The sequence below is a fragment of the Mytilus californianus genome, unplaced genomic scaffold, assembly GCF_021869535.1.
Source record: "Mytilus californianus isolate M0D057914Y unplaced genomic scaffold, xbMytCali1.0.p SCAF_21, whole genome shotgun sequence".
NCBI classification, from domain to species: domain Eukaryota; kingdom Metazoa; phylum Mollusca; class Bivalvia; order Mytilida; family Mytilidae; genus Mytilus; species Mytilus californianus.
Window position 1 is genome coordinate 1046619 of NW_026262670.1, and position 27821 is coordinate 1074439.

The window sequence follows — 27821 nt, forward strand, 5'->3', positions numbered from 1 at the left end:
AAGGTCCAACGTTGGTTCACTTGTGTTTAAATTTTTTAAATTATAAAAAATAGTAATGTCTTTTTCAAGTATATCGTAGTCAGTGAACCATGAAAATTAGGTCAAGGACAATAGACATAGGACAGACTGAACTTCATATCAAAAGGCGTTTATATAAACAGTATGAAGAATCCACGTCTTCTATCTTCTGAAATATTAAGCTTTTAAGTAGTACGTTAATGCCTCCACCAGTTCAATATCCTTATGTATCGCTTTCTGCCACAGAAGTCGCAGCCTCCACAAAAAAAATAGTCAATGCATAGCAAACACCATATGATTGAAGTGTGTGTGGATATTTGATTGATAACTTATTCATAATTCAATATTTTTTGTAAACAGATGAAAATTTTGTTTTTCTCTGCTTAATATTATTGCAAAGGTTTTGAAAATTTTTGTTTGCACTTTTATTCCTTTAGAAGGTTAATGATCAAAAGCAAACCACTGTATTTCATATAAAAAAGAAGATGTAGTATGATTGCCAATGAGACAACTCTCCACAAGAGACCAAAATGACACAGAATTTAACAACTATAGGTCACCGTACGGCCTTCAACAATGAGCAAAGTCCATACCGCACAGTCAGCTATAAAAGGCCTCGAAATGACAATTTAAAACAATTCAAACGAGAAAACTAACGGCCTAATTTATGTACTAAAAATGAACGAAAAACAAATATGTAACACATAAACAAACGACAACCACTGAATTACAGGCTCCTGACTAGGGACAGGCACATACATACAGAATGTGGCGGGGTTAAACATGTTAGCGGGATCCCAATCCTCCCCCTAACCTGGGACAGTGGTGTAACAGTACAACATAAGAACAAACTATAAAAATCAGTTGAAAGAGGCTTAACTCATCAGATGGATAAAAATACAAATATACAAATACAAGTGGACGTGGCTGGGTACTTGTACATCCAAACAACAAAAAGACACTAAGTACAGATCTGAGAGTACTCACAGTTACTGACAGCTAGTTCAAAGCCACTAACAACTTATAAAAAAAAATCATGCATCTAAGACTAAATTATCAATCGGTACACATCCAACATCCAATGGATTTAGTGTAAAGACGTCATAAACAGTCAGAGAAAAACATGACCTTGTGCAATGCCAAGATACAGGTATCGACAGATTGTAGATCCATGAATGTGTATATGTATATAACAATAATATTTTGTTTGCTTTTAATTTACTGATAACAAAATCAATATTAGTACCAATAAAAACAATATTTAATGATCTAATTACAGTGTTGAATTGGTAACCTTTTACAATAAGTTTATTTAAAGGATCGATAAGTTTACCAGGATCTTTTCTAAATTTCCGGGCACGGTAAACAATATTGCCGTAAAAATGAGGATGTGCAATCCCATTTGAAATAAGTTTTCTACAGGTACAACCAAACTTCAAAACCAAATCTCTATATCTGTGGAAGAATGTAGTAAAAGTACATCAAAGCACACATATAGATACACCAATTATAGCACGAATGTGGGTTAAGAAATTGATATAAACTAAGGAGATGTGGTATGATTTTCAGATCTTATCAAAGAAATCATGCTATAATTTGAAACACAACTTTCCATATAAGTTCAAATGACTCCTACATGACAAAACTAAATTTGAAATATACAATGTTATCTTTGAAATCAAAAGTTGGAAAAAGTATTGTTTGTCTTTACATTGCCTAATAAAACAAAACATAAATTACAATATATGTCATAAATTTAAAGGCTCTATGTGTGACAAAACATTGCAATTACTTGATCCTATCAAAATTCATTAATCTTGTATTAATTTGCAAACAAATAATTTCTTCATAGTTTAAGGGATGATCCTAACTTGAAATAACACAAATCGCTCTAACCCCCTCCCCCCCAAGACTGTTCCAAAGCCATCACAATTTTCATTTAGAAACCTTATAGTCGTTAAATCCGCTCGATATTCAAGGTGTTATTGTAGCAAATACAAAAAAAATATTAAAAAAACAAACAAACAAGAGGTACATCTGTACCTGCCTCGCTCACCTGATAAAGCAATCGCCATTTTGCTGATTAGCACTTTTATATGCACTAACTATATTTACTCTTTGTGTTACTAAAATTTTTATCAACTTACATGTTGAACTTAGCTTCTTTAGTTTTTTTTTATGATAGCAAAAACTATAACACACAGTAAAAATAATAATTTCAGCATGTTCAGGAGCAATAACTCTAAATTGGGCTGTCAAATTAAAATGTTTTGAAACCAAAGCAATGAATGGTATGAATAAAACATTTTGAAACAGATATTTCAACTCTTTTATATGCCATGGTATTTGAAACCCACTACCATGAAATTGACCTTCTACCCCCATTTATTGCAGATTTTTAAATAATCATAGCTATTTGAAATTTCTGTGCTCATTGCTGAAGGTCGTACGATGACTCCTAGTTGTTAATTTCTGTGTCATTTGGTCTCTTGTGGAGAGTTGTCTCATTGGCAATCATACCACATCTTCTTTTTATATATTCTATATTGCAAAAGCGCTCTTATAAGAGTTTGGTATAAAACATGTTGGAAAATGTTTAAATACTTTAAGTTAGCAGTGATATTTTGGACCCTCTTTTCCCTAACCATTGAAAATAGAATAAGACCCAGAGTTTGAAATCACCATAGTTATTCAAACTAATATTTTACTCAGCCATGGTTTTCATCCTTCCTCTCAATACTTAAGATTTTCTTATCCTCATTTCTATACAGACTATTTTATACAGTGATACAATTCCAATATGTATAAGGTATCAATAAAACATGTTGGAAAATTATGATTTTAATTCAGCCATGGTATTTTGACCCCTTTATCATGGAACATTGAATCCCCACAAGACCTTTTATATTCAAATAGTCAAGCTATCTAAACTTCCTAATATAGTTAAAATGCTTCAATAAGTATTTGGTATGAATGAACCATGGAAAAGATCTTTTGAAATTTTAACTTTGCCATGGAAGAAAGTATAACAAAACCCACAAAGGGGAAGTCCATTAAAACTGACAAAATCAAATAAAGGCAATAATACTATATTACAGTGCTGTTCAATATTTATTAATCAATTAAGCGAAAATAAATCTGGCTCAAAAACCAAAACCCAGGGAAACACATCAACTATAAGAGGAAAACAACGGAACAACAGGAACACAGAACTGCAACAAAAACAAACGCCAACATACACAGAAACGGACTAATTCTGCACTACTAATCAACGGAACAAGTATAAAAAAAATGTCATATTGACCTCTAGATAAAAGCTATTCAAACTACTGTGTATTGTTAATAGCTTTAGAAATTTAGTATGCATATATGAATTGAATAGAATCAACATATAGACTAATCATAGCTACATGTATTCAAAAAATTATTAGTAAATTAGGAATTGTGTTTCAATCAATATTTGGTATGAATGAATCATTTCGTAAAAAATATTTTTAGATTTGAAAATTTGCTAAACAAAGACCTTGATACTTGATAGATTTAGAGGTAAATCAATTCAAACATTTAAAACATCTTTCCAAACATGATTTGTTCTTTCTAAATACTTATTAGAACTTTCTTACATTAAACGATAGGTAAGAACGAACGTAAAGGGAGCATGTATTACATTCCTAAGATAACACCGAGAGTCTATGTATTTATCCGATTACAACCTTTTTTCCGAATCAAAGGTATTTTTCAAAATTTAAGCATATCGAAAAATAAAGTGCGCATTTAATAAAGAAATTAAAAATAAAGAAAAACAGTTAAAAATACTCTTACATCCAATACCTTGCTTATATTAACCATGATTACCCACATTTGCGCAGGAATTGTTCATGCATACTTTTTAAATATTTAAACCATTTAAAACATTTTAATGAACGTCTTGAAGTATGATAACGACACAATTCTTAATAATTTTTATATATTAATGACTATGTCATCATCAAATTGTCACATGGATCATCAAGATTTGCCAGACAAGCTTTGAAGGATGCAACAGTGTATGGAAAAAATCGAAACAAAAACAAAAATAATGAGACAGAAAAAAAAAAAAGATTTTGTGAGAAGTTCTTACCATTGATCTAAAGGTCAAATATAAACAAAAACCAGCAAACATGTGAAATCCTGTGTCAATTTCAGCGGACAGTTAACACACACACACAACCTAACAAACAGTTTTGATTACATATATCAATTTAATAAGAGTTCAATATGAACGTAAGGGTCGACTATTTGATTTGATTTTTATTTGGGGAGGGGGGGGGGGGGGGGGGGCAAGAAGAGGACTTTGTGAAAGACAGAATGATATGAATATTCTGCAACATGACATGCCTGATAGTTGAGAATGCAAATGTGTACAAAAGTGAAAAAATATGCATGCATAGCAACAGATTAACATAAATCAATAATTTGGAAAACATCCTCAAGAAAAAACTTGTCAAGACCTTTTATATCCGACTATACGGTATGGGTTTTTCTCATTGTTGAAGGCCGTACGGGTACCTATAAATATTTACATCCACATCATTTGAACTTTAGTGGATAGTTGTCTTATTGGCAGCCATACAACGTCTCTATAATTTTACATTTGCAAAAAACGCAAATACACGATGAAAGAACGATTTAATAGGGACGCTTGAAAACTCGGGTGTATTACTCAGATTGAGGTGGGGAATTTCTTTGAATGTTATCACACGACACCCATAAAATTTTTGGGTCAATTTTACTTGTTTGGGGGTTGCAAATAATAACAATTTAAGAAGTATTGTTTACGGTATTTTTTAGGAGTGGGAGGGCAATATATACGCAATGGTAAAATCTAAGGTTAATAATGCAAAGATATATTTTTTGGGTTGCTGAAACTACAAGGTTAAAACTAAATGACAGTTTTGTCAATGTTCACCTCTCAAGGTCAAATAAAACCAAAAAATAGACCGAAACGAAATTCTTCAGCAGGGTTAAGCTCACAACCAACCACACACCTGTATCCTTCCAATCAAACATTCCAATACTACCAGCCCCAAAATATCAATACATTGTTTTACAGACTAGAATCAGTTACATTACGAAGAATCAACTTATTGGCATATAATTTGTAGATCATCATACTAAAATTCAAATACATAATAAAACTATTGGTTTCGAAAAACAAAATACAATCAAACAAAAATAATCATAACACATTAGTTATCTCCTTTGTTACAAAAATTCATATGTGTGATAAAATCCAAAAAGCAAATCACTCTTCAATGACTGATACATTTACTAGGAAAGTTAAACAATTAAAAATATGTGTTCTTAAAACAACAACGCTCTGCTGGTATTATCACGTTTATGTGTTTATTGAAATGTGAAATATTGATCAAAAACCTAGTTTGGCAAATATATTTTCAAAAGGTCACATCACAATCAACATGTATGATATGTTTAAAGTTTATATTATACATGTTGAGGGTGAACTTCCTTTACCATAAACGGTGATATGATATGTATGTTCAGGTTACAATATTCAGTGAACCGAAAATGTTGGTACAAACCCTAATTTGGCATATCTTTGAAAAAAAAATGTTTCATAATTGACATATGTGCTTTTCATAATAACGGGACTCTTTTTAATGGTAAAGGACAGAGAAAGGTTAACTTGCTCATTGATGAAGGCTGCACTTTGAACTACAGTAATTAACTACAACGTCATTTAGTCTCTGTTGGAGAGTTGTATCATTGGCAATGCAATCATACCGCATAATTTGGAGTCATCTACGAAAGCAAACGATCCCTGATTTTCTGACCTTTTGGAGTTATTGATACCAAATAATCTTATCAAAAAAAGTATATGTTTATGTACTTCTTAGGGTTTTTGTTGTTGTTGAAAATGCTAGCATATTAAGGTATCAAAAAATGGATATGTCTATGTACTTCTAAGTTTTTTTTTCCTTGTAAATGCTAGCACCTGAACGTACCATAACAAGGTATGAGTGCAGGTTTTTTATGATATTTTTACTAGTAGCAACGAAATGACCCTATGATATAAAGTGGTGAGCTTAAGTATTTCTTAGACATTAGTATGTGTAAGCCGTAACACAAACTTATCATCAGCAGTGGAAAGTATCTATTTTTCTGAAAAGATAAATTATTAATCTTCTACATACATGTCACAGTTTTATATACTAACATTTACCTCATAGTTTGGCCCCACATTATACGTTTTAATCACAAAAACAAGTCCTGCAGATGCCTTACCAACATGTAGTAGGTAGATTATTGGCTTCACCATGCTGGTGTTTTTTGCAATTTTCCATTTTCTGAGGAGATTCCTTGGATATTTATACAAAGTTTCTCTAATTTAACAAATGTTAAGACTCTCCTAAATACGGGTCACAAGTTTATCTACTTACCAAATTTTCTTTATACTTTTGCTCCACACCATACGTTTTCATCACAAAAGCTAGTCCTTCAGATGCTTTAACTTTTTTCAAAGCTACCATAAGTCGGTAGATAGTTGGCTTCACCTTGCCAGATTTCCATTTTATGAGAAGATTATGTATTTGACCATACAAAGTCCTTGGATTGTTGACTATTGTCTCCTTAATGCTATTGATGCTAAGACCCAATTCAATGCCTAAGTGAACAATGCAATCACCTATCAACTTCTTTTCTGTCAAACTACTGATTACATCATTTGAGGGAACATCTTGTAGGCTGATGTTAGCTATTTCTGTAAAAAAAAACAAAAAGAATTATTGGAATGACACATTGAAACATGATATTACAAAAAACCTTTATCCTCATTTTTAAGTAGTAAAATCAAAATGAATTAAAAACCAAGGTTTACTCAATCCTCAACTTTCATATCCTGTACTGAAATGCACATACATGTGTACCTTAATAAAATGAATCATGTTGTTTGTCTGTTTTTGAAGAAATGGTATAAATATACAATATATGTACATTGTCGGAAAATATAAAATTTATTTGTACGAGCTTTAGAAACAGGACGAAAAGCGAGGCTCGACGAGCTTTTCTCCTGTTTCGTAGCGAGTACAAATAAATTTTATATTTTCCAAAAATGTACATATATTGTTGTTTTTATCCTGAAATTTACACCCAACACTTGAAACTTTAGTTGTTAAAATCTAAATCATTGCCTCTAATTTTTCAAAAAATCAACATAGTTTAAATGCGGACTGCGAAGAGGACCCCAAAATGAACTGGTACGCAAAAAGAAATATCCACATTACCGCTTGCTCAACATGGAAGCGGGGGTAACAGGAGACTTAATTTGTACAAGTACAAATAAAGCAAAAATTTATTTGTGTACCTGTTATTTGTACAATAGTTAGCTGATTGCAGGATAAAGTAAGATATGAATCAAATAATGAAGATATGAGTATATGTCAATGAATCAGCCACTTAACAATAAAAGTACACCTACTTGCTAACGTTTGATCCTCTCTGTGTACCTGAAATATGCCAAAGGTAAACGAATGCATCAAATGAATTGAAGTCTTATATAGTATCAAAGAGCAAATATAAAACTAGAAAAAAAAAAGATACATTTTCTATAAAATGTGTACCGTAGATTGTAATGTTATAACGAGACGTTAAATGGTTAAATTGCTTAAATACAATGTGATGTGTTTTAATAATACAATAATTATATGCTGGCCATTTGGAATTTATTTTGGTTAACATTACTTTGCACAATGTTAAGATACCATCTACTTTATCATAGAATTTTATTGGCGATAGATGTATTTAGTTGTCACAAAAGAAATTATAATAACATTGTAAGAAAAATTTGTCAGAGAAAAAAAAAAATAATAAGTTTATTTATCCAACCTGACAAAGATAGTGCTGTCTTTCAATAGCCTCCAGAGCCGTCTGCAATTTCCTAAATGTTGCAGTCATTTCGTCACTTTCTGTTTTATCCCTCCATTCAAAGAGCCCCATCAACATAAAATCCATAGGATTTGAAAAATAACGAAAATTTAAGTTGTCAAGATCAGTTTTTTCCATTCCAAGTTTAATGAAGAAGTTGTAGAAGTCTCCAATACCTATTGTTCTTGCTAGTTGCACGAAATGATGATTATCTGGTTTCAAGTCTAGTGTTTCTGTTTCAGGACCTGGAAGGGTAAATTAGTTGTTAAACTTAATGAGGGTATAAATTTCATCATAATCATCACATTATTTATGTCTTTTTTTTCTTTTTTTTGTTACTTTAATTAAATGTTTAGTTTTTGCTGAAAATTTCTCTCTTTTTCAAAATTTGTTTCATCAGTAGTGCTTTGATTTAAATATTTTCAAACCCACAAAAATAAAAAATTGAATAAAAACAAAAAAATCCATAACACCAAAATAAAAAAACAACATTGTTATGCCTGTGCATCAAATGCATAACAACTGTTACATAATTCATTAACTTCAATTATTTATAAAACAACAGTTTTTCAATACTATGAACCACACAAATTATATCTTATACCTTGCTTGACCATTCATATTCGGAATACTGAGTGAAATTGATTCATAGATCCTATTTGAAAAAGTTACATCACATGGCAATTCGGTAATTTGGTCAAGCCTTCAGTAATATTCTTGAATGGTAATATTTTGCTGGGTATAATGTTTTTTTCTAATTCAGAACTGATTTGTTTTCAAACTTTGTAACTGCCCTAGTCGATGCACCCTGAAGAACATGTATAGCATTACTTTCCCTGTAAGCATTCATTTGCCTTAAGTAGTAAGATATGAAAAACTCAGTCATGTAAAGTATGAATTGCCTCATTTATTTGAGACAAGTTGCAGGTGAAAAAACTCTTACAAATGAAAACAACCCTTTATAAATTTCATGCGTTTAAAGCGCTTTTCTGGATTTACGTTAATCAGGAACGCTCAATGCTGAATATTTGAAATCCACTATAAATGCATGTAATTTTATTACCTTTACAATTTGAGTCACAATGCTTCTTATTCTGAAAATAAACAAATACAAATGATCAGCTTTTAGTTTGCCTTCATCCTGTTTATGATAAATATTTACTCAATCTTTAGATTTCAAAAGTTGTGTGTTTTTTTTTCCATCGCTGTGTTGTCTGTCCACTTTGTACACTGACTAACAATTATTGATGGGTATCTCCTGTCGCATTAGCTTTTGTCATTTTTTTTTCATTTTGTGATTGTTTGTAGACTGCCAAACTTGAAAATTGTCACAAGTTTTACAAATATCATTTTTATCATCTAGCTAGTTATATTAAACAACCTTTTTGTGACGAGCTGTAATGCTTCAATCTAATAAAGAAGCTTTTCTAAAGCAGTCACTTTTGATTTGATGATGACTACTGTCAATTACATGATTTACGGTTGGAGTCATTGGAAAAACAGTTAGCAAATGCAGTTGTACGAATATGTAAGCGTACTTTCATTCCGCCGTGTATTTATTCCGGGTAACTGTTTTTTCACTAGAGAATATTGGATGTAAATAGTGTGAAAGTGTCGAACTTGATATTGTTGTTTTGTTTATATTAGACCAGTTTATTGTTTACATAAATAAATGGGTTAAAATTAAAATGACTTTCAAGGAACAAGTTTAATTAATCTGAGTCAATCTAGTAAATAATATTGATGATAATGAGGAGGATGTTTTTATAACTCAAAATACTGTATCAATGATCAGGACATTGAACTTGATATAAAGCAGATTTAAAGAGCAGATTTGTTCTTACATAAAGTTTCAATTATAGAAGCATCCTTTGATATTGACATAGAAGATATGATTTAATATCCAAGTCAACCGAAAAGCAAATACATAGAAAAACTTCGGCAATCCAATAAATATAAATATTACAATTTAAAAGCATATGATTTTATAGATTTGCATAGAAAAATTATTTAAATCTTATTCTTTAATAAGCATTATTGTGTTATCATGTGTTCAAAATGAGTACTAATCACTTCATCAATGTATGGATCTAAAGCACTATTGTAATTCATCCCGGTCATGCCGGTATAAAATAACTAGTGCAATCATTCCGGTACAAAATCACTAGTGTAATCATTTCTTGTTTAAAAACACTAGTGTGAACATTCCTTGGATGAAAACTCTCCACTTTTTACATAAATCAACTATGCAAGTTTCAAATACACTAAAAACTATAAAGCCTCATTTTATACATGTTTGCCCTTCAAAAAACCCTTTTTAGAACCTTATAATGACTGGTGGATGTTTTACACTGGACCCGGATAGAAAAACCTAGTGAATTTTTGTTGGTGGATAAAAATCCCTGGGGATTTTCTTCCTCCGGATAAAGTACACTGGCTGAATCAAACCACTGTTACAAATACTGTACTGTAGATGATCAAGAGTTTTTAGTCAACTTTTGATTTTATGGTAGTTCTTTCTATAAAATACTATAATTTCTTGAATAGCAGTGCCTCGCATGACTATGTATTACAAAAGATGATAAGTAAATATTACGTAGACAGCACAAGTGATCTTGAAAGTTCTATTTAAACACTAAAAATCACGAGAATACCGTATATCTTTTTTTTTTGCGATTTGATGACACAATGGCAGGTTATATTTTCACTGTGTATAATTGTCGCTGAATGTGAAAGAGGGACAAAAGATATCAGAGGGACAGTCAAACTCATAGATCGAAAACAAACTGACAACGTCATGGCCAAAAATAAAAGGACAAACAGACAATAGTACAGATGACACAACATAGAAAACTAAAGAATAAGCAACACGAACCCCACCAAAAACTGGGGGTGATCTCAGGTGCTCTGGAAGGGTAAGCAGATCCTGCTCCACATGTGGCACCAGTCGTGTTGAAAATACGGTAAAATATGAATAAAATTGATTGTTACAGAAGTAAACAGTATGAACTTGATTGACTGACAGGTAATCGGTTGTAAATAAATATGAGTACAACAAACAAAAATACACATAATTCAGAGAACTTTCAATGACTTTAGGGCATGTTAAAAATTGAAGATTTTGATCATCACCGATATAAAAATATCTGTGTAAAAAGATTTATTTTTACATTATAGGCAAAATGTTCGGGTTATGGCGCCAATTAATAGATCGTATCTAATTAACATTTTTAAACATGTCACTGAATGCTGTGTTGTAAAAAGGGTGTTTTGTTGTTTTAACAATTATAGTTTATTTAAGAAATAATTCATGAAAGCCATAGATTTGTTGGAAATTTACACATGGCCTGGGCCGTGATAATCGAATTTTATCCTGAGCGTTAGCGAGGGATAAAATTAACGAATATCATGGCCCAGGCCATGTGTAAATTTACAACAAATCTATGGCTTTCATGAATTATTTCGATTCTAATAGGACAAATACGGTCATTAAAAAACTGAAGCAAGGGTGGGTATGCCGTGTGTGTGGCTGTTCTTTTTTACTCCCTGTTAGATAAAGCTAAAACATTCTAATAAATCTGTAGCTTGCATGAATTATTTCGTAAACAACCGCTAGAAAAAATGTGCTTAATTCTTTTAATTCTTAAACCCAACATTTGCCATTTTTAATTTACATGTTTTTCTCGTAAGCTACCGTCAAATCCAAAGTTGACATTTCGTAACTAAGGAACCGCCATGTTGACTTGCTGAAATCAGTAAATATGCGAATAATGCAATAAAATAGAAAATAAAACAACATCTACCTCAAAAATCCATTTTAATGTAATATTATACGAATTTCGATGGTTCAGATAACAGAAAAACCTTCAGCTTTAGCGTTTTCATTTGTATGATGTCATGTTTTGAAGTGACTTAAATGCGCCAAAAACATTAATGGACTTTCGCGGAATTTTATTTTATTTTGATATTGTAGATTTCTCCGAGCTCTTGTGCATTAATTCTTTTTGTTATGCATCCGAATAAGAAAAAAAAGCTCTGTAGTCGTTTTTCAATTGCAATTTTTAAAACAATAAAATCGGCATAGCATTTGCAAATAGGTTCCAATACATGTGGATTTACGAGGGAGGTATATTGTAACATCCATTATTATGTATATCTCTGAGTCTGCACTAAGTATAGATATATCGGAAATTTTATCACGGTGTTGTTTACAAAGCGAAAGAAGCACGTCATATTAGAATTCTGAATTACAGTCATATTTTTTACTTTTATTTCAACTGTAAATTTTATAAAAGATACTTAACTCTACTATAAAATCAAAGAAAATATGCAAAAATATTTCATAAATTTACCAGGAAAATGTATTGAATTTGACGAATATTTAAAAAAATATATTCAAAAATGTTTATAATTTTGACAAAGTATCGACAAAATTTTTAAATTGTTGGTACATTCTGGGAAAAAATGTAAAAGATAAAATAAAGAAATATTTCAAATTTTTAAATTTTTTTTTTAATATTAATAAATACTTTGTTCCGAAATTTAATAAAAACATTTAATTCTAAAAATAAAAATGCCACTGTTCAGTAGCCAAATTGCAGCTTTCCAAATGACATAATTTGAACAGTAATCTGCATCCAAGCAAGCACTTTCTTCTTTCAATTTATAATAAGTTCTATGTTCCCACTTGTGTATATTCTACTGTCAGGAAAAGACGAGATCATGTACTCACGCTTCTCCCATCACACATGTTACATCGCTCAACTTCATCAGTTACAACTTCAACCAGAAACAGTATTTATCGATTACATGTCTGAAACCAACAACGCAACAGGGAAAGTGTTCCCATGGGTAACCGTGAAAGACTGCTTCTTCCACTTTACCCAGTGTATTTGGCGAAAGGCACAGAAATATGGACTACAGTCATACGATAAAGAAAATGAAGACATCACTCGACTAATACGATGAACCACAGTATAATCTCTTGTTCCACCCTACCTTGTTGAGGATGCTTGGCTTACAACTTAAGAAGACATTGGTAAAGCTGACAACATAGCAACTGCAACATAATTTTAATGATTATATGACAGAGTCTTAGGTTGAAGGTTACTGCTTTTTCTGGAACCACTACTTAACTGAAGGACCCGCATCACCAACCCCCTCGAAGGTTGGCAAAACAAAAATTCAAAAGAGACTCCACCATGACCACCCCAACATCTAGGAGATCATCGAGCTACTTAAGAAGACTCAGCCATTAACAGGATGTACCATTATCCAGTATGCAGCAGAAGCCTACCAACCAAAAAAAAAAAAACTGCTCACTAATGATACCCCCGCCCACTTAAAGTATAAGGTAAACAGGAAGTTGTTGAATGATGAATCTGAAAACGCATCACACGGTATAGCTGACTCATATAAACCTTGAAACCAAATTTCAGAAATCCTTCTAATGTAGTTCCTGAGAAAGATGCGACGAAAAATAATCATGGGACGGACGGACGGACGGATGGACAGACAGACAGAGGTAAAACAGTATACCCCCACTTTTTTAAAGCAGGGGTATAAAAAGAATGACGATAAAAATTTATAGACATCAGCCTTCAACTACTGAAAGACAGATACTAACACACACGGAATCATCCACATGATAGACTACGCAGCATCCCATCTTCTTCATTTGATCTGAATGACTTTGTGAAATATTGTAATTTCTGACTTAATGACTTTGTAAATTAATGTTTTGTTACTTTGTTAATATATAAATGTTTTGTTACTTTTGAAAAAGTTGTATTTTTCATTATTATACATATCATGCATATAGTGACCCATATTACTTATTTTTCCATTGTGCTTTTATTTTTGTTTTCTTATGCAATGCATATATAAATTTGATTCATAAGATAAAATAATATATTTGCAGTTAAAGAAAATTTTATCATACATTGGTGTATTTATATCTTAATCATTTAGATACTGACAATTTAATAAGACACTTTTGTAAATGAATGCAATCGTTTTATCGTTATTCATGTTAGTTGTATGTTAAATGAATTGATTGCATTGATATTGAATTATTGTGAACAAATTTGATATTAATATTATATATAAATAGAACTACGAAATAAAACATATCTGAATATATATAAAAAAAACAAAACACAGATAAACATTATACATATTTAGAATATAGCAAAGTACTCTCGACCAATGAAATTGTAGAATTGGATGCCTCTTAATTGTGAAGAATGAATGTAAATCATGTTCTTAGTAAGGGATTATCCTATTATTTGGGTCTATTTACAGTTCAAAACAAAGAGTTTCTATAAATGAGTTACAACTGCCCCGAAGCACATTTATCAGATTGAAAGGTTTTATCACACAGTGATTGAAACTGACTAAAAGTTGAATTGTGAAACAAACAAAAATCTCAAAATAAGTTGAAGTTTACTGGTGCAGTAAAATTGGTACCGAGAATTTTATTATGAAAATATTAATAACTTCAAATTACTATAAAATTAAACATTACCAAAGCAATGCAAAAAAAAAAAAGAAAAAAAATCTGTCAGATAAAAAATAACCTAAATCTTTAGCTTTCCAAAACTTTGATTACTTGATCAGCGGTTGGGGAGAATAGTTATTTCCAATACAATTATTCCGATAAAAAACAGGAATTAAATTTTAAACCTATTAAAAACTTTTAAGGGCATTATTTTTGAGCATTTCCCTGACATAATGAAACAGTATTTGATGTAAAAAGCCGGACCAAATTATTGGTTGTGAAATAAAATTTAGTTGTAACTCTAATGTATTAATTGATTTAAACTGTAAATAAAACAGGATAATTCCTCACTAAAATATAACATGATTTACATTCATACTCACAATCAGGAAACATACAATTCATACCTTTTCTTTCTACTTTTGTGTCATCTAATATCTATAACGCATTTTTTTAAAATATTTCCCAAATGATAAGAAAGTCCTCACATCACTTAAACTTATCCATAAATGACATGCCGAAAAAGGAAGTCATGCATCAATTATAAATATTGCACTGACAATGAAACTTATTCTTGAATAGATCATTTGAGCCTTGAGCACTTTACAATATTCTAAGTTTGTAAGAGAATGATAATCCCTTACTTCATGATAAGTACTCGCTAACGCTCGTACTTATTCATGAAGAAAGGGATTATCATTCTCTTACATATACAAAGTAAGAGCAGACTATACAATTGTATGCCCATTAAACCTTTTGTCTTTTTTTGTTTTCTTTACTAATAGATAATTGGTATAATTAAATGTGGGCAAACCAGGAGTAAACCGTTACAAGTATGATTAGCCTATTTAATTATCATGAAAACAGAGATAATAATTAAGTATGCACATTTTTGTGATATGTAGAACAACACAAAAGACTTGAAAATTAACAGTATAATGTATGAAACTTTTAAACAACGATAACACTTGAAATATGCAGGGAAATTTACGCAGTGCCAAATTTTTGCGTTTCTATAGCTGCCGCTAACAAAGCGTAAATTATACACACGCGAAAAAACCCCGATATATGGTATATACTTATAGTGCTGTGATACATTACATTGCATCAAAACAGCACATTGACGAAAAGTAACACTAAATACTGGCAAGTAGGCATTAGATTAGCTCAAGCTTAACTGTGCTTTTAGCAAGTATCAATCAATCATTCAATTAATTAACTGGTAACATATTGGAGATGTTTTTCCCCAGAATATAAAAGTTCCATTAGTTTTTTCTGCTTTGATCAATTAATTTATTTTATATACACTTAAGTCAGGAATAGGTCAGTTGTGTTTTACATTCGTTTATTGTGTTTGAGCTTTTTCGGAGTTCGGTATTATTGTTCTTTTACTTTTTTCAAAAGATAGAGGGTATACAAAAACACTACTAACCTTTTCAAAAACCCAATTTAGAGGACATTTTGTTTCATGCATTTTCCCATTCTCGCATCTCCATTGTGCTTTCTTTTTTGCATCTGACAAAGGTATTAAACACGTTTTACCTTTGCATATTTCTCCAACTTCAATTTCAAAAAGATCTGACATAAAATGGTGACTTTGTTTACCAAAACAACGACGGTAAAACTGAAGAATTCGTCCAAGTGCCAAAGTCAGGCATTCCTGTGTTGTTGTTGCTAGATCTGGTGATATGAGCTGCTTTGACACGTCATTGATGAGGTATGCAAATATTCTCTGCCCTTCAACATGAATTTGAAGTTCATTTCTGTTGTCAGCATCCATAATTGCAGCTTGAAAATAAAGACAAAAACAAGAGTTTTCTACTTTCAGAGGCCATATGCTAATTGCAGCCCCTATAAGCTTGAACGACAAAGCAGATGGAACCACTGTCTCCTTCAGATGATAAGCTATGCATAGTGTTCTGTCATCTTTTGCATTTCTGTGCATTTTTTGTGGAATCTTTGCCTTCACTATGCAGGGTACTAGAAATAAGTCTGCAGCTGCATCCGTTTCAGTGTAGCGTTTAGGTTCTACAAGGATATCCAGATGAAGGAGGACCTGCACTATATATTCCTTTGTTTTGACATCAGTCAAAATTTCTTTGAAAGCTGGTTGTGACCATAGAGTAAAAAGGTCTGTCTTCTTTAGAACTCCAGTAGATGACAAATTCTCCAGTATGTCTCGAACGGGTCCTTTTTCTGGCCAAAACATTATGTCTGTAATGAAGGCTCTCAGGATATTGACCATTGCTGTAGGCTGAATTACAATGAAATCTCTTAAAGCAGGTTCATCAAAGTATAATAACTTTCCTATTGAGTGTTGAACAAGTAAGAAATCGTCTACTCTTCTTTCATTCAGAGAAAATTCAATATTAGATTTGTTTATGTCTAAAAGTCTTTCTTTTGTTATCAGCTTTACTCCATCTGCTCTCATATCTGATATCTGTAAATCAAGAGGCACCCAAACAATTGGCATCTGTTGTCCCCATGTTGACTGCTGAAAGGCAATATCGACTAATGTATCCTTCAAGCGCTCAATATCTTGATCTGCTGCATCTGTTGCATTCATGAAAAAGACTTTGTCGTATAGGATATGCTCTTGAAGTTTGTGTGAGGAAAACAATTTCCGCAGTTCTTCATTGAATTTAAGGGCTAGTATCCTTTTCTCATCCTGTCAATTTATCAAAAAGCAATGACATGAATATATGATTTACTTTTCACGAAAAACCAAAACTTTTTTTTGACAGTTTTATAACAGCACAACAAAACAACAAACAATCTTTGGTGAATAATTGTCTCATTGGCAATCATACCACTTCTCCATATTTTTATATAAAAATCATTTGGAGAGGGCTTTTCTCATCATTGCTAACATATTTCATAGAACCATTTTCATTCAACTTGAATATTTTCAAGCACTGTAAACAAATTTAAAATACCTAACTATTTTTTTGCAGACGACTCAGAATTTTCAGTTTTAGCTTTAAAAATGTATCTCAGGCATACATGATTTATATAAGTACAAGAATAATGGGGTATATGTCCATGACACGGCAAACAAACAACACAAACAGTTTGTCTATACTTTTTATGCAGGCCATTGTGTTCTGTGTCAATTGTTTACACGAACAATAGAGACAGCTGTAGAATTTGTTGATGTGAGCACTTAAGAATACTGATTAAACTTTTATACTTTATAGAATAACTAATCAAAAATTCAAATGCTAAAACTAGTCAGTGACCAAACAACACATTAATCATGTTAATTGACATTAATGTATTCAGAAAAGTTTTCAATATTTTAATTCTTAGATTAGTTATCCTTGTCATTACATTGACTGTTTATTGAGGTGATTAAATACAATTTATGGGCTTTGCTCATTGTTGAAGGCTATACGGTGACCTAGAGTTGTTAATTTCTGTATCATTTGATCTCTTGTGAAGAAGTGTTTCCTTGGCAATCAACCAACATCTTCTTTTTTATAAAATAGGGAAATTTTGTATAAGATTGTCCTACAGATGTTGTTGGATACATTTATATATAGCATGTCCATTTTTGTCTTGCAACATACCACATCCCTCCTCCTAAGCTTTGTGCAGGTTACCAAATAACTAGAAACTTCGAGGGACTAAACTTAATGGTCTCCAAAGGCGACCAGATTTTCGACTGGGCGAATATATTTTGACTGTAAAATATTTTGTTGAGAATCCCATTTCTACTGTTTCCCTAGCGATATAACCACAAGAGTGCACACGCTGAAATGTCTCGCCTTCTTTACTAATCATTGATATTATGTTGATAGTCCTAAATATAAAGCTTTATTACAACTGTCACATAAACTTAACATTAACCAAGTAAACTAAACATTGACCAATGAACCATGAAAATGAGGTCAAGGTCAGATGAACCATGCTAGGCAGGCATGTACAGCTACCAATTCTTCCATACAACAAATATAATTGACCTATTGCTTATAGTTTAAGAAAAACAGACCAAAACACAAAAACTTAAAACTGAGCAATGAACCTTGAAAATGAGGTCAAGGTCAAAAAAAAACTGTGTGACTGCCAAATAGATCATAAAATATTTCCATACACCAAATATAGTTGAACTATTGCATATAGTATTAGAAAAAGGACCAAAACTCAAAAAACTTAACTTTGACCACTGAACCATGAAAATGAGGTCAAGGTCAGATGACACCTGCCCGCTAGACATGTACACCTTACAATCATTCCATACACCAAATATAGTAGACCTATGGCATACAGTATAAGAAAAACAAACCAAAACACAAAAACTTAACTATAACCACTGAACCATGAAAATGAGGTCAAGGTCAGATGACACCTGCCAGTTGGACATGTACACCTTACAGTCCTTCCATACACCGAATATACTAGACCTATTGCTTATAGTATCTGAGATATGGACTTGACCACCAAAACTTAACCTTGTTCACTGATCCATGAAATGAGGTCGAGGTCAAGTGAAAACTGTCTGACGGGCATGAGGACCTTGCAAGGTACGCACATACCAAATATAGTTGAACTATTGCATATAGTACTAGAAAAAAAGACCAAAACTCAAAAACTTAACTTTGACCACTGAACCATGAAAATGAGGTCAAGGTCAGATGACACCTGCCCGCTAGACATGTACACCTTACAATTATTCCATACACCAAATATAGTAGACCTATGGCATACAGTATAAGAAAAACAGACCAAAACACAAAAACTTAACTATAACCACTGAACCATGAAAATGAGGTCAAGGTCGGATGACACCTGCCAGTTGGACATGTACACCTTACAGTCCTTCCATACACCGAATATACTAGACCTATTGCTTATAGTATCTGAGATATGGACTTGACCACCAAAACTTAACCTTGTTCACTGATCCATGAAATGAGGTCGAGGTCAAGTGAAAACTGTCTGACGGGCATGAGGACCTTGCAAGGTACGCACATACCAAATATAGTTATCCTATTACTTATAATAAGAGAGAATCTAACATTACAAAAAATCTTAACTTTTTTTTCAAGTAGTCACTGAACCATGAAAATGAGGTCAAGGACATTGGACATGTGACTGACGGAAACTTCGTAACATGAGGCATCCATATACAAAGTATGAAGCATCCAGACCTTCCACCTTCTAAAATATAAAGCTTTTAAGAAGTTAGCTAACGCCGCCGCCGCCGTAGCCGCCGCCGGATCACTATCCCTATGTCGAGCTTTCTGCGACAAAAGTTGCAGGCTCGACAAAAAACTGTTCCCAAACAGAAACCTAATTGTCTTATCAAAGTGGGAAAATTACAGAGAGAATTTCCTGAAACCAGTAAGTTCATTTCCATAACCAAAACCTGATCGAACAACTAAGTTTTCAATGCAAGGTCATGATTTGACATATACCCCTTTTCCAAACACGTGTTATTATCTCTCTTTTAAAGCTTCTATGATTATTTCATTATTGTTTTGTGTTTTTGTCTAAACTGTTGAATCAACATTGCTTCAGAGATGCATTTCAGTTTTCCAGGGATTCATTACAATCCCATATTTGACAATAGCTTGTCCACTGATCTCTATTTACAAAATCTTCAATGAAATACCACATGCAAAATCTTGTAAATAAACTTCAAAATACACTGAAATATCTAGTTTGCTATATATCCCATCTTCAATAACAAGTAATTGAAAAATATTTTTGATCAAACCTTATAGTGGATGCATAAGGTAGATTTCTCTCTGACACAGCTCATATATTTCTGATGGCAATAATTCTAATATTATAAAGTTATCATAGGTAATCTTTTCTAGACCCAAGAGCTACGTATAGTATTACATAAAAAGGCTTTATTATATATATAATTAGTATATGAAAAGTACATTTAAAGTCTTATTTTATTAGTATAAAAATTGGTTGGGGCCCTAAATTTCAACTTTGCCACTGACAAAAAAGAATAAAGTTTAGTCCCTGATTATTTTAATTTCTATATATTTTCAAAAAGGGGGAGAAAAAGTTTTGTTACTGAAAGTTGTATAAGGACTGTTTTTAATTTTACACATTTGTTATGTATATAGTCATTGACTAGATACTTGTGATAATATTCGCACGTATTTGTGTTGAAAAATCGGTGGAAAATGGATATCAAAGTCAGACATACCTCTGAGAAGCTATCACTATGGGTGGCAGCAAACAAAATTCTCGGCATTTTATCTTCCGTTTTGTTACAGTAGGTCAATACAGAGTTAATCCAATGCTTCAGAACAGCTACAAAAGTATAATAGAGTAGGCATTTTATCTTCAGTTTTGTTAAAGTAGATTAATACCGAAACAATCCAATGCTCAGAATAGCTACAAAAGTAAGATACAGAAGGCATTTTATAATAATTTTTTGTATTCCAAGATACGTTTGCATATACTTTATTTTCTTTCTTTCTGGCAGACTTCGCAGTTATTTATTTTTCTAATTTTCATGATATATTTATATAGGGAAAGGTCAAAGCTTTACATATTAGCAATATTAGCAATGATTTACATTCATGTTATTTTTCTTCTCATGAAAAATAATCAAATTAGTTGGTTAACAGTAGTATTGAAATACAATATTCCTTTTGATAATAAGGATAAACAAAATGAGAGATTAATTGTTCAGTTGTTGTTTGCTTAACATCCACATGTTGAGTAAGTAAATCACTGTCCTAGGTAAAAGGGAGTGATTGGAATTGCAAGCAAGTGTATCCCTTCCCCATTCTGTATGTGCCTCTCCAAAGTCAGGAGGCGGTAACTCAGTGGACGTCGCAATCCGTCAAGTTCCCACCTCGTTTATCAATGTAGCATATATTAGGCAGTTGATTTTAATGGGTATTTTTGACATCAGTAAAAACAAGATACAGAGCTAGTATTAAATCATCGTCAGCATGGTGTAATGTATGAAGGGGTTAACTATTAAATCATTGTCAATATGGTGTAATGTATGAACGGGTTAACTATTGAATCATTGTCAGCATGGTGTAATGTATGAACGGGTTAACTATTGAATCATTGTCAGCATGGTGTAATGTATGAACGGGTTAACTATTGAATCATCGTCAGCATGGTGTAATGTATCAACGGGTTAACTATTGAATCATCGTCAGCATGGTGTAATGTATGAAGGGGTTAACTATTGAATCATCGTCAGCATGGTGTAATGTATGAAGGGGTTAACTATTGAATCATTGTCAGTATGGTGTAATGTATGAACAGGTTAACTATTGAATCATCGTCAGCATGGTGTAATGTATGAAGGGGTTAACTATTAAATCATTGTCAGTATGGTGTAATGTATGAAGGGTTTAACTACTGAATCATCGTCAGCATGGTTGTAATGTATGAACGGGTTAACTATTGAATCATTGTCAGTACGGTGTAATGTTGAACGGGTTAACTATTGAATCAATGTCAGCATGGTGTAATGTATGAAGGGGTTAACTATTGAATCATTGTCAGTATGGTGTAATGTATGAACGGGTTAACTATTAAATCATCGTCAGCATGTGTAATGTATGAAGGGGTTAACTTTTGAATCATTGTCAGTATGGTGTAATGTATGAACGGGTTAACTATTGAATCATCGTCAGCATGGTGAAATGTATGAAGGGGTTAACTATTAAATCATTGTCAGTATGGTGTAATGTATGAAGGGGTTAACTATTAAATCATTGTCAGTATGGTGTAATGTATGAAGGGGTTAACTATTGAATCATCGTCAGTATGGTGTAATGTATGAAGGGGTTAACTATTGAATCATCATCAGCATGGTGTAATGTATGAAGGGGTTAACTATTGAATCATCGTCAGCATGGTGTAATGTATGAACGGGTTAACTATTGAATCATCGTCAGCATGGTGTAATGTATGAACGGGTTAACTATTGAATCATTGTCAGCATGGTGTAATGTATGAAGGGGTTAACTATTGAATCATTGTCAGTATGGTGTAATGTATGAAAGGGTTAACTATTGAATCATCGTCAGCATGGTGTAATGTATGAAGGGTTAACTATTGAATCATTGTCAGTATGGTGTAATGTATGAACGTGTTAACTATTGAATCATCGTCAGCATGGTGTAATGTATGAACGGGTTAACTATTGAATCATTGTCAGTATGGTGTAATGTATGAAGGGGTTAACTATTGAATCATCATCAGCATGGTGTAATGTATGAACGGGTTAACTATTGAATCATTGTCAGCATGGTGTAATGTATGAACAGGTTAACAGCAACACATCAATTTCTATGATGTTTAATAGAGATGTGGGCAAAGTGTCCTTTGAAATTATCTACCAAAACATTCAATTTCAATAGACAATACATACATGATATATGCATTGATATTTATTATTATTAAATGATATGAGTAAATCAGCATGTGCGATACTGATGAAGTTGCCCTGTCAATATAAATCCATCGTGACTGCGACAAGACAAGTTCAGATATGAATTAAAATCATTTCATAAAAGTGTTATGAACTGACTGTTTCTGTATTGGGCCTAATATAGATTCTCGATCAGCTGTATTGGCCCTAGACGTTTCGAGTCTGGTGTCCAATACAGTTAACCTCGAATCTATAACAGGGTCAATACAGAAACAAGCAGTTAATTACTCTATATTATAATCAATTAGAACATTTCAAATTCGATTGTATATTCGAAGTGACTTACATGCTGCTGTAACATCTCTTTGTGAATATTCTTCCAATTCTGTATAAAGGCCTTTACGTCCATCAAACATCAGAATGAACGTTCCCCTGTGCTGGATAAATAACTGATGAGTCATATCAAATGATTTTTGTCCACCAAAATCTACCAGATCGGATGGTGCTATGTTCATGATATTAGTACCTTTCTTAATCTTCTCCAATAAGTCATCTTGTATAGAATGGGCAGTATGAATTGGTGGTACCTTGAAGCCTTTTGATGTCTTCTGATTAGATTTTGGTGACATGTGTTCCTGGTTTGAAGGATATAGATTTGTATTTGATGGAATTAACTGGTTTTCCTTTGTTGTAAAATTAGATTTTGGATCACCTGGAATTTTTTCTTTACTTTCACCTTGCAGACTTGGTTGTTTCTTTAATTCTGGATTCCCAAGAAGTAGTTTCGTTAAAACATCACCACTACCTGACAAGGTTTAAAAAAATAAAAAGGAGGAGGTATGAAAAGAGCAATAATTTGACCCTAGAAATTGTAAAACTAATACTTGTCAACTAATTCAAGCCTTACAAAATAATACTAGACATCATTGAGATGAGAGCTATCTCTGTGGGCCCCGCTGTGAATAATGTGTGGTAAAAAATTTCTATCTTTACAATATGACATGTGGTTGTCAACTGAAACCAAAGTTTTTGACCTTGACCTTTGACATAGGAAGTTGTACATACATGATGACACACTCTCTGGTGTTGCTTAATATACATGTCAAGTATAATCTTTGAAATCATAACAGTTCTCAAGATATAGAGTGGACACAATCTTTACCATAGGACATGGGATTGTCAACTGAAACCAATTTTTTTTAACTTGAACTTCGACCTAGGAAGTTGTACAAACATTATAACACACCTTCTGGTGTTGGTTAATAAACATGTCAAGTATAAAGCAAGAAATTATAACGATTCTCTAGATATATAGCGGACACAATTTGTTACAGACGGACGGAGGGACAGACAGACCGATCACTATAGGGCGACCGCCATTCGGCGGGACCCTAATAATTTTTTTTAATGATACATAGAATGATTTTTTTATTAGAATAACTCAGTTCCAATGTCACCTGTGTTGCACTTATTTTATCTATCCAAGGGCTATAAGTAAAAATCTTTATTTTGTTTAATTGTTTTTAAAGCTTTTTACAAACATCTTAGAAATGAAGGCTTGATAGCAAATACAATGCAATTTCCAATTTAATCAATATTTCCAAGGGGCATAACTCTTTTAAAAAGATTTGATCTGCACTGATTTTCGTATTTGTCCAAAACATAATGAAAATCTGGCAAGAATTGTACATATGAGAGCGCTTACAATTCAATTTTCCAGATAATCAATCTTTCCAACAGACATAATAACACTTTTACAAATAATTGATCAGCACTGTTTTTTGAAGTTGTCCGAGACATTGCTGATATAAGCCTATGATATAAGATTCATAAAAATCTTGCAAGAATTGTACACAAGAGAGCGCTAATAAAGAAATTTTACATATAATTAATATTTCCAAGGTGCATAACTCTTTTAAAAATAGTTCATAGGCATTGATTTTCCAATTGTCTTAGACATTGCTGATATAAACCTATGATATTAAATGTAGATATTGTCTTGCTGATCATATTTGCTTATTTAAGTTTCTATATCTATCTAATATTATAATTTTAAAGATATAAGCCAAAAACGCAATAAATTGGTAAAAATCGTCATCAAAGGACAATAACTCTAATATGGAGTTGACTGATGATTTTGACTATTAGACTTATTTGTAGAACTTGTCCTGCTGATCATTTTTGCAACTTATAAGTTTCTCTATCTACTATAATTTTCAAGAAAATAGGCAAAAATGGAAAAAAAATGGTAAAATTTGTCATTTAAGGGCAATAACTCCTTCAAGAAGTCATTTGACAGTTTTGACATATCCCAAGAAATAGTAGAGCTCAACATTCTGAGCATTTTTGCCCTTGTCAGATTTTCTCTATTTATAATCGTTTTCAAAATATTAAGACAAAACTTGCAATTTACGCCTATGTTCTTTTTTTAGCCATGTCGGCCATCTTGGTTGGGAGGCAGGGTCATCGGACAATTTTTTTTAACTAGATACCCAAATGATGATTGTGGCCAAGTTTGGTTAAATTTGGCCCAGTAGTTTTAGAGGAAAAGATTTTTGTAAAAGTTAACAACGACGACGGGCCAGGTGAGCTAAAATGGGATGAAAATAAAGGTACCAACAATGACAAAAGTTCCCAACCTCACCCTAAATCAAAGAATCCTCCTTATATATAGTTACCATAGATATAATTTGTTCATTGCAGTTGTGCTGTTGTCAGCTTTTCTGTTTTTTAAAGCAATTAGGAGATGTTATCTGTACAACCTTCAATAATGAGCAAAACCCATACTTTAAATTAAGCTATACAATGTTGTAGATGTGATATGATGGCCAATGAGACTTCCATCCTTCAGAAAACAAAGATGTGGATTAAACAAATAAAGGCCATCATAACAACAATGAGCAAAACCATGTAGTATTAATGGCATAGAAAGCAATAAGGGTCACAAGCAAGACAAAAATTAATACAGTTCCAATGAGGACCAACAGCCTGATATTTTCTAAAACAATAAACAAAAAACAAAAATGGTAGACAGCAATCAAATACAAACACTTAAAAAAATGTTCCAGGTGTTTCAATCTGATCAATCTTGTGACATAATTTTATGATTTTTTTCTGAAGTTTCAGTTTTTTTATTTTTATGCATGTTCATAATGTTAGGTGTTATTTTGTTTATTTTGATATAAATTAGAAAATTGTCGGGACATCGATGTTCTACAGTAATCACTATCATGACAATGTCAAAATAATGCATACGAAAATAAACGAAACATTTTATAAAATTTGTAATTTTATGGTTTTAGCATAAAAATGTTATTATAAGAATTGAATGCTTCTTTTTGTAACTTCCACGCTTTACAGAAAATATGCTTAGGTCAACACTTTTACACCCAATGAAATTACAAAAAGAAGCATTCAAATCTTAAATCAAGGGGAAATATTCAGTTGGGTATTCGCTTCCCTTGGTAAGGCATTTATCCTCACAGCGCAAAACTTATGAGAAAAACAAACACTGCCTCGGTGGTCTTGTGTTTGCCTCTAGTGTGGCAGGTTGTGGGTTCAAACCCCAGCCGGGTTAAACCAAAATTAGTATTTGCTTGTTTCTCTGCTAATCATACAAGGTAAAGAGCAAAGACTAGTAGGCTCATAGTGAGAATAAGGGATCCGGGGACGTGTCTTCCTGCGCTTGTTACCTTGTGAATTAGCAAGTTAAAAATCTGGGTCAGCAAGTCGGTCTAGTACAAAGCAGGATTAATTTTCATATCGCATTAGCATGTTCTGGTTCTAAATATGCATCTTATTTGCTGCGCTTGAAGTAAACCAGCCACCCATCATCATCACCATGAGACAAACAAACCATGCAGTAACACGATGTGATATTCAATATTCGTTTTTTTGATTTTTAAAATTGAAATAATAGGAGACGTGTATATATCTGCTCAAATGATTAAAAAATCTTTGATAAATTATTACACATGTTTAACATCATTATAGTACTGTAATTTCCTTTTCGTCAGTGACTAAGGACAGAGTTTTTAACTTGTTTGTTTATCTGAAATGATGGGATCACGGTCCCTCAAAGAAAAAACAAAAACAAAACTGCATTCAACATGTTTAATGCTTATTTAAACCACGACCTTTGGTAGTAAAACTGAATTCTTGTCAATTCAGATTGGAGTTGAGCCCACCTGCTATGTGCTGGAATTGAACTCACAACCTCAGTGTTGACAATCTATTGATACAGTCATTTAACTACTTAGACCACTATTCTTACCAGGATGTAAAGACCACTATTCTAACCAGGAAGTAGATGGTCATCTCCCTTATTTCAAAGAAAAGAACTAATAAAATGCTTCGCTGGGGCGCAGCTTGATACGACCGCAGAGGTCGAACCCTGAACAGTTGGGGCAAGTATGGACACAACATTCAAGCTTGATACAGCTCTGAATTTGGATTGTTATTAAATATTTGACACAGCATAGGTTTCTGACACAGAAAGAATGTGGTCTAAGAACTTGAATTTTTTTAATTTACCTATTATGGTCCAATGTCCAAAATCAAAATACATGGTTAGATTCAGCATATCAAAGAACCCCATATATTCAATTTTTGTTAAAATCAAACAAAAAAGACCAATTTAAAAAACGAGACTTAAAATTAAAAATCTAAATACACGGTTAGATTTGGAATATCAAAGAACCTCAATAATTCAATTTTTGATGAAATCAAACAAAGTTTAATTTTGGACCCTTTAGACCTCAATATGAACCAATTTGATAGCGGGGCCCACAAATAAAAAATCTAAATTCATGGTTAGATTCAGCATATCTAAGAACCCCATATATTCAATTTTTGTTGAAATCAAAAAAAAGTTTAATTTTGGACCCCAACTTGGACCAACTTGAAAACTGGGCCCATAATCAAAAATCTAAACACATGTTTAGATTCAGCATATCAAAGAACCCCAAGAATTCAATTTTTGTTAAAATCAAACTAAGTTTAATTTTGGACCCT

At 32.3% G+C, this 27821-nt stretch overlaps 1 protein-coding gene across 50 annotated transcripts in view; it reads right to left on the minus strand.

Moving 5' to 3' along the window:
- Nucleotides 1-27821, minus strand: part of LOC127731938 (uncharacterized) — a 122598-nt gene that overhangs the window by 19808 nt on the left and 74969 nt on the right. For all 50 annotated transcript variants that reach the window (XM_052240866.1, XM_052240844.1, XM_052240837.1 and 47 more), the window contains 7 exons: nt 23155-23613; nt 20610-20716; nt 15873-17108; nt 9005-9035; nt 7903-8186; nt 7496-7523; nt 6459-6778 (listed from right to left, as the gene is read on the minus strand). In XM_052240866.1, coding sequence (XP_052096826.1) covers nt 6459-6778; nt 7496-7523; nt 7903-8186; nt 9005-9035; nt 15873-17108; nt 20610-20716; nt 23155-23613 — 2465 coding nt within the window. The remainder of the gene's footprint in view (nt 1-6458; nt 6779-7495; nt 7524-7902; nt 8187-9004; nt 9036-15872; nt 17109-20609; nt 20717-23154; nt 23614-27821) is intronic.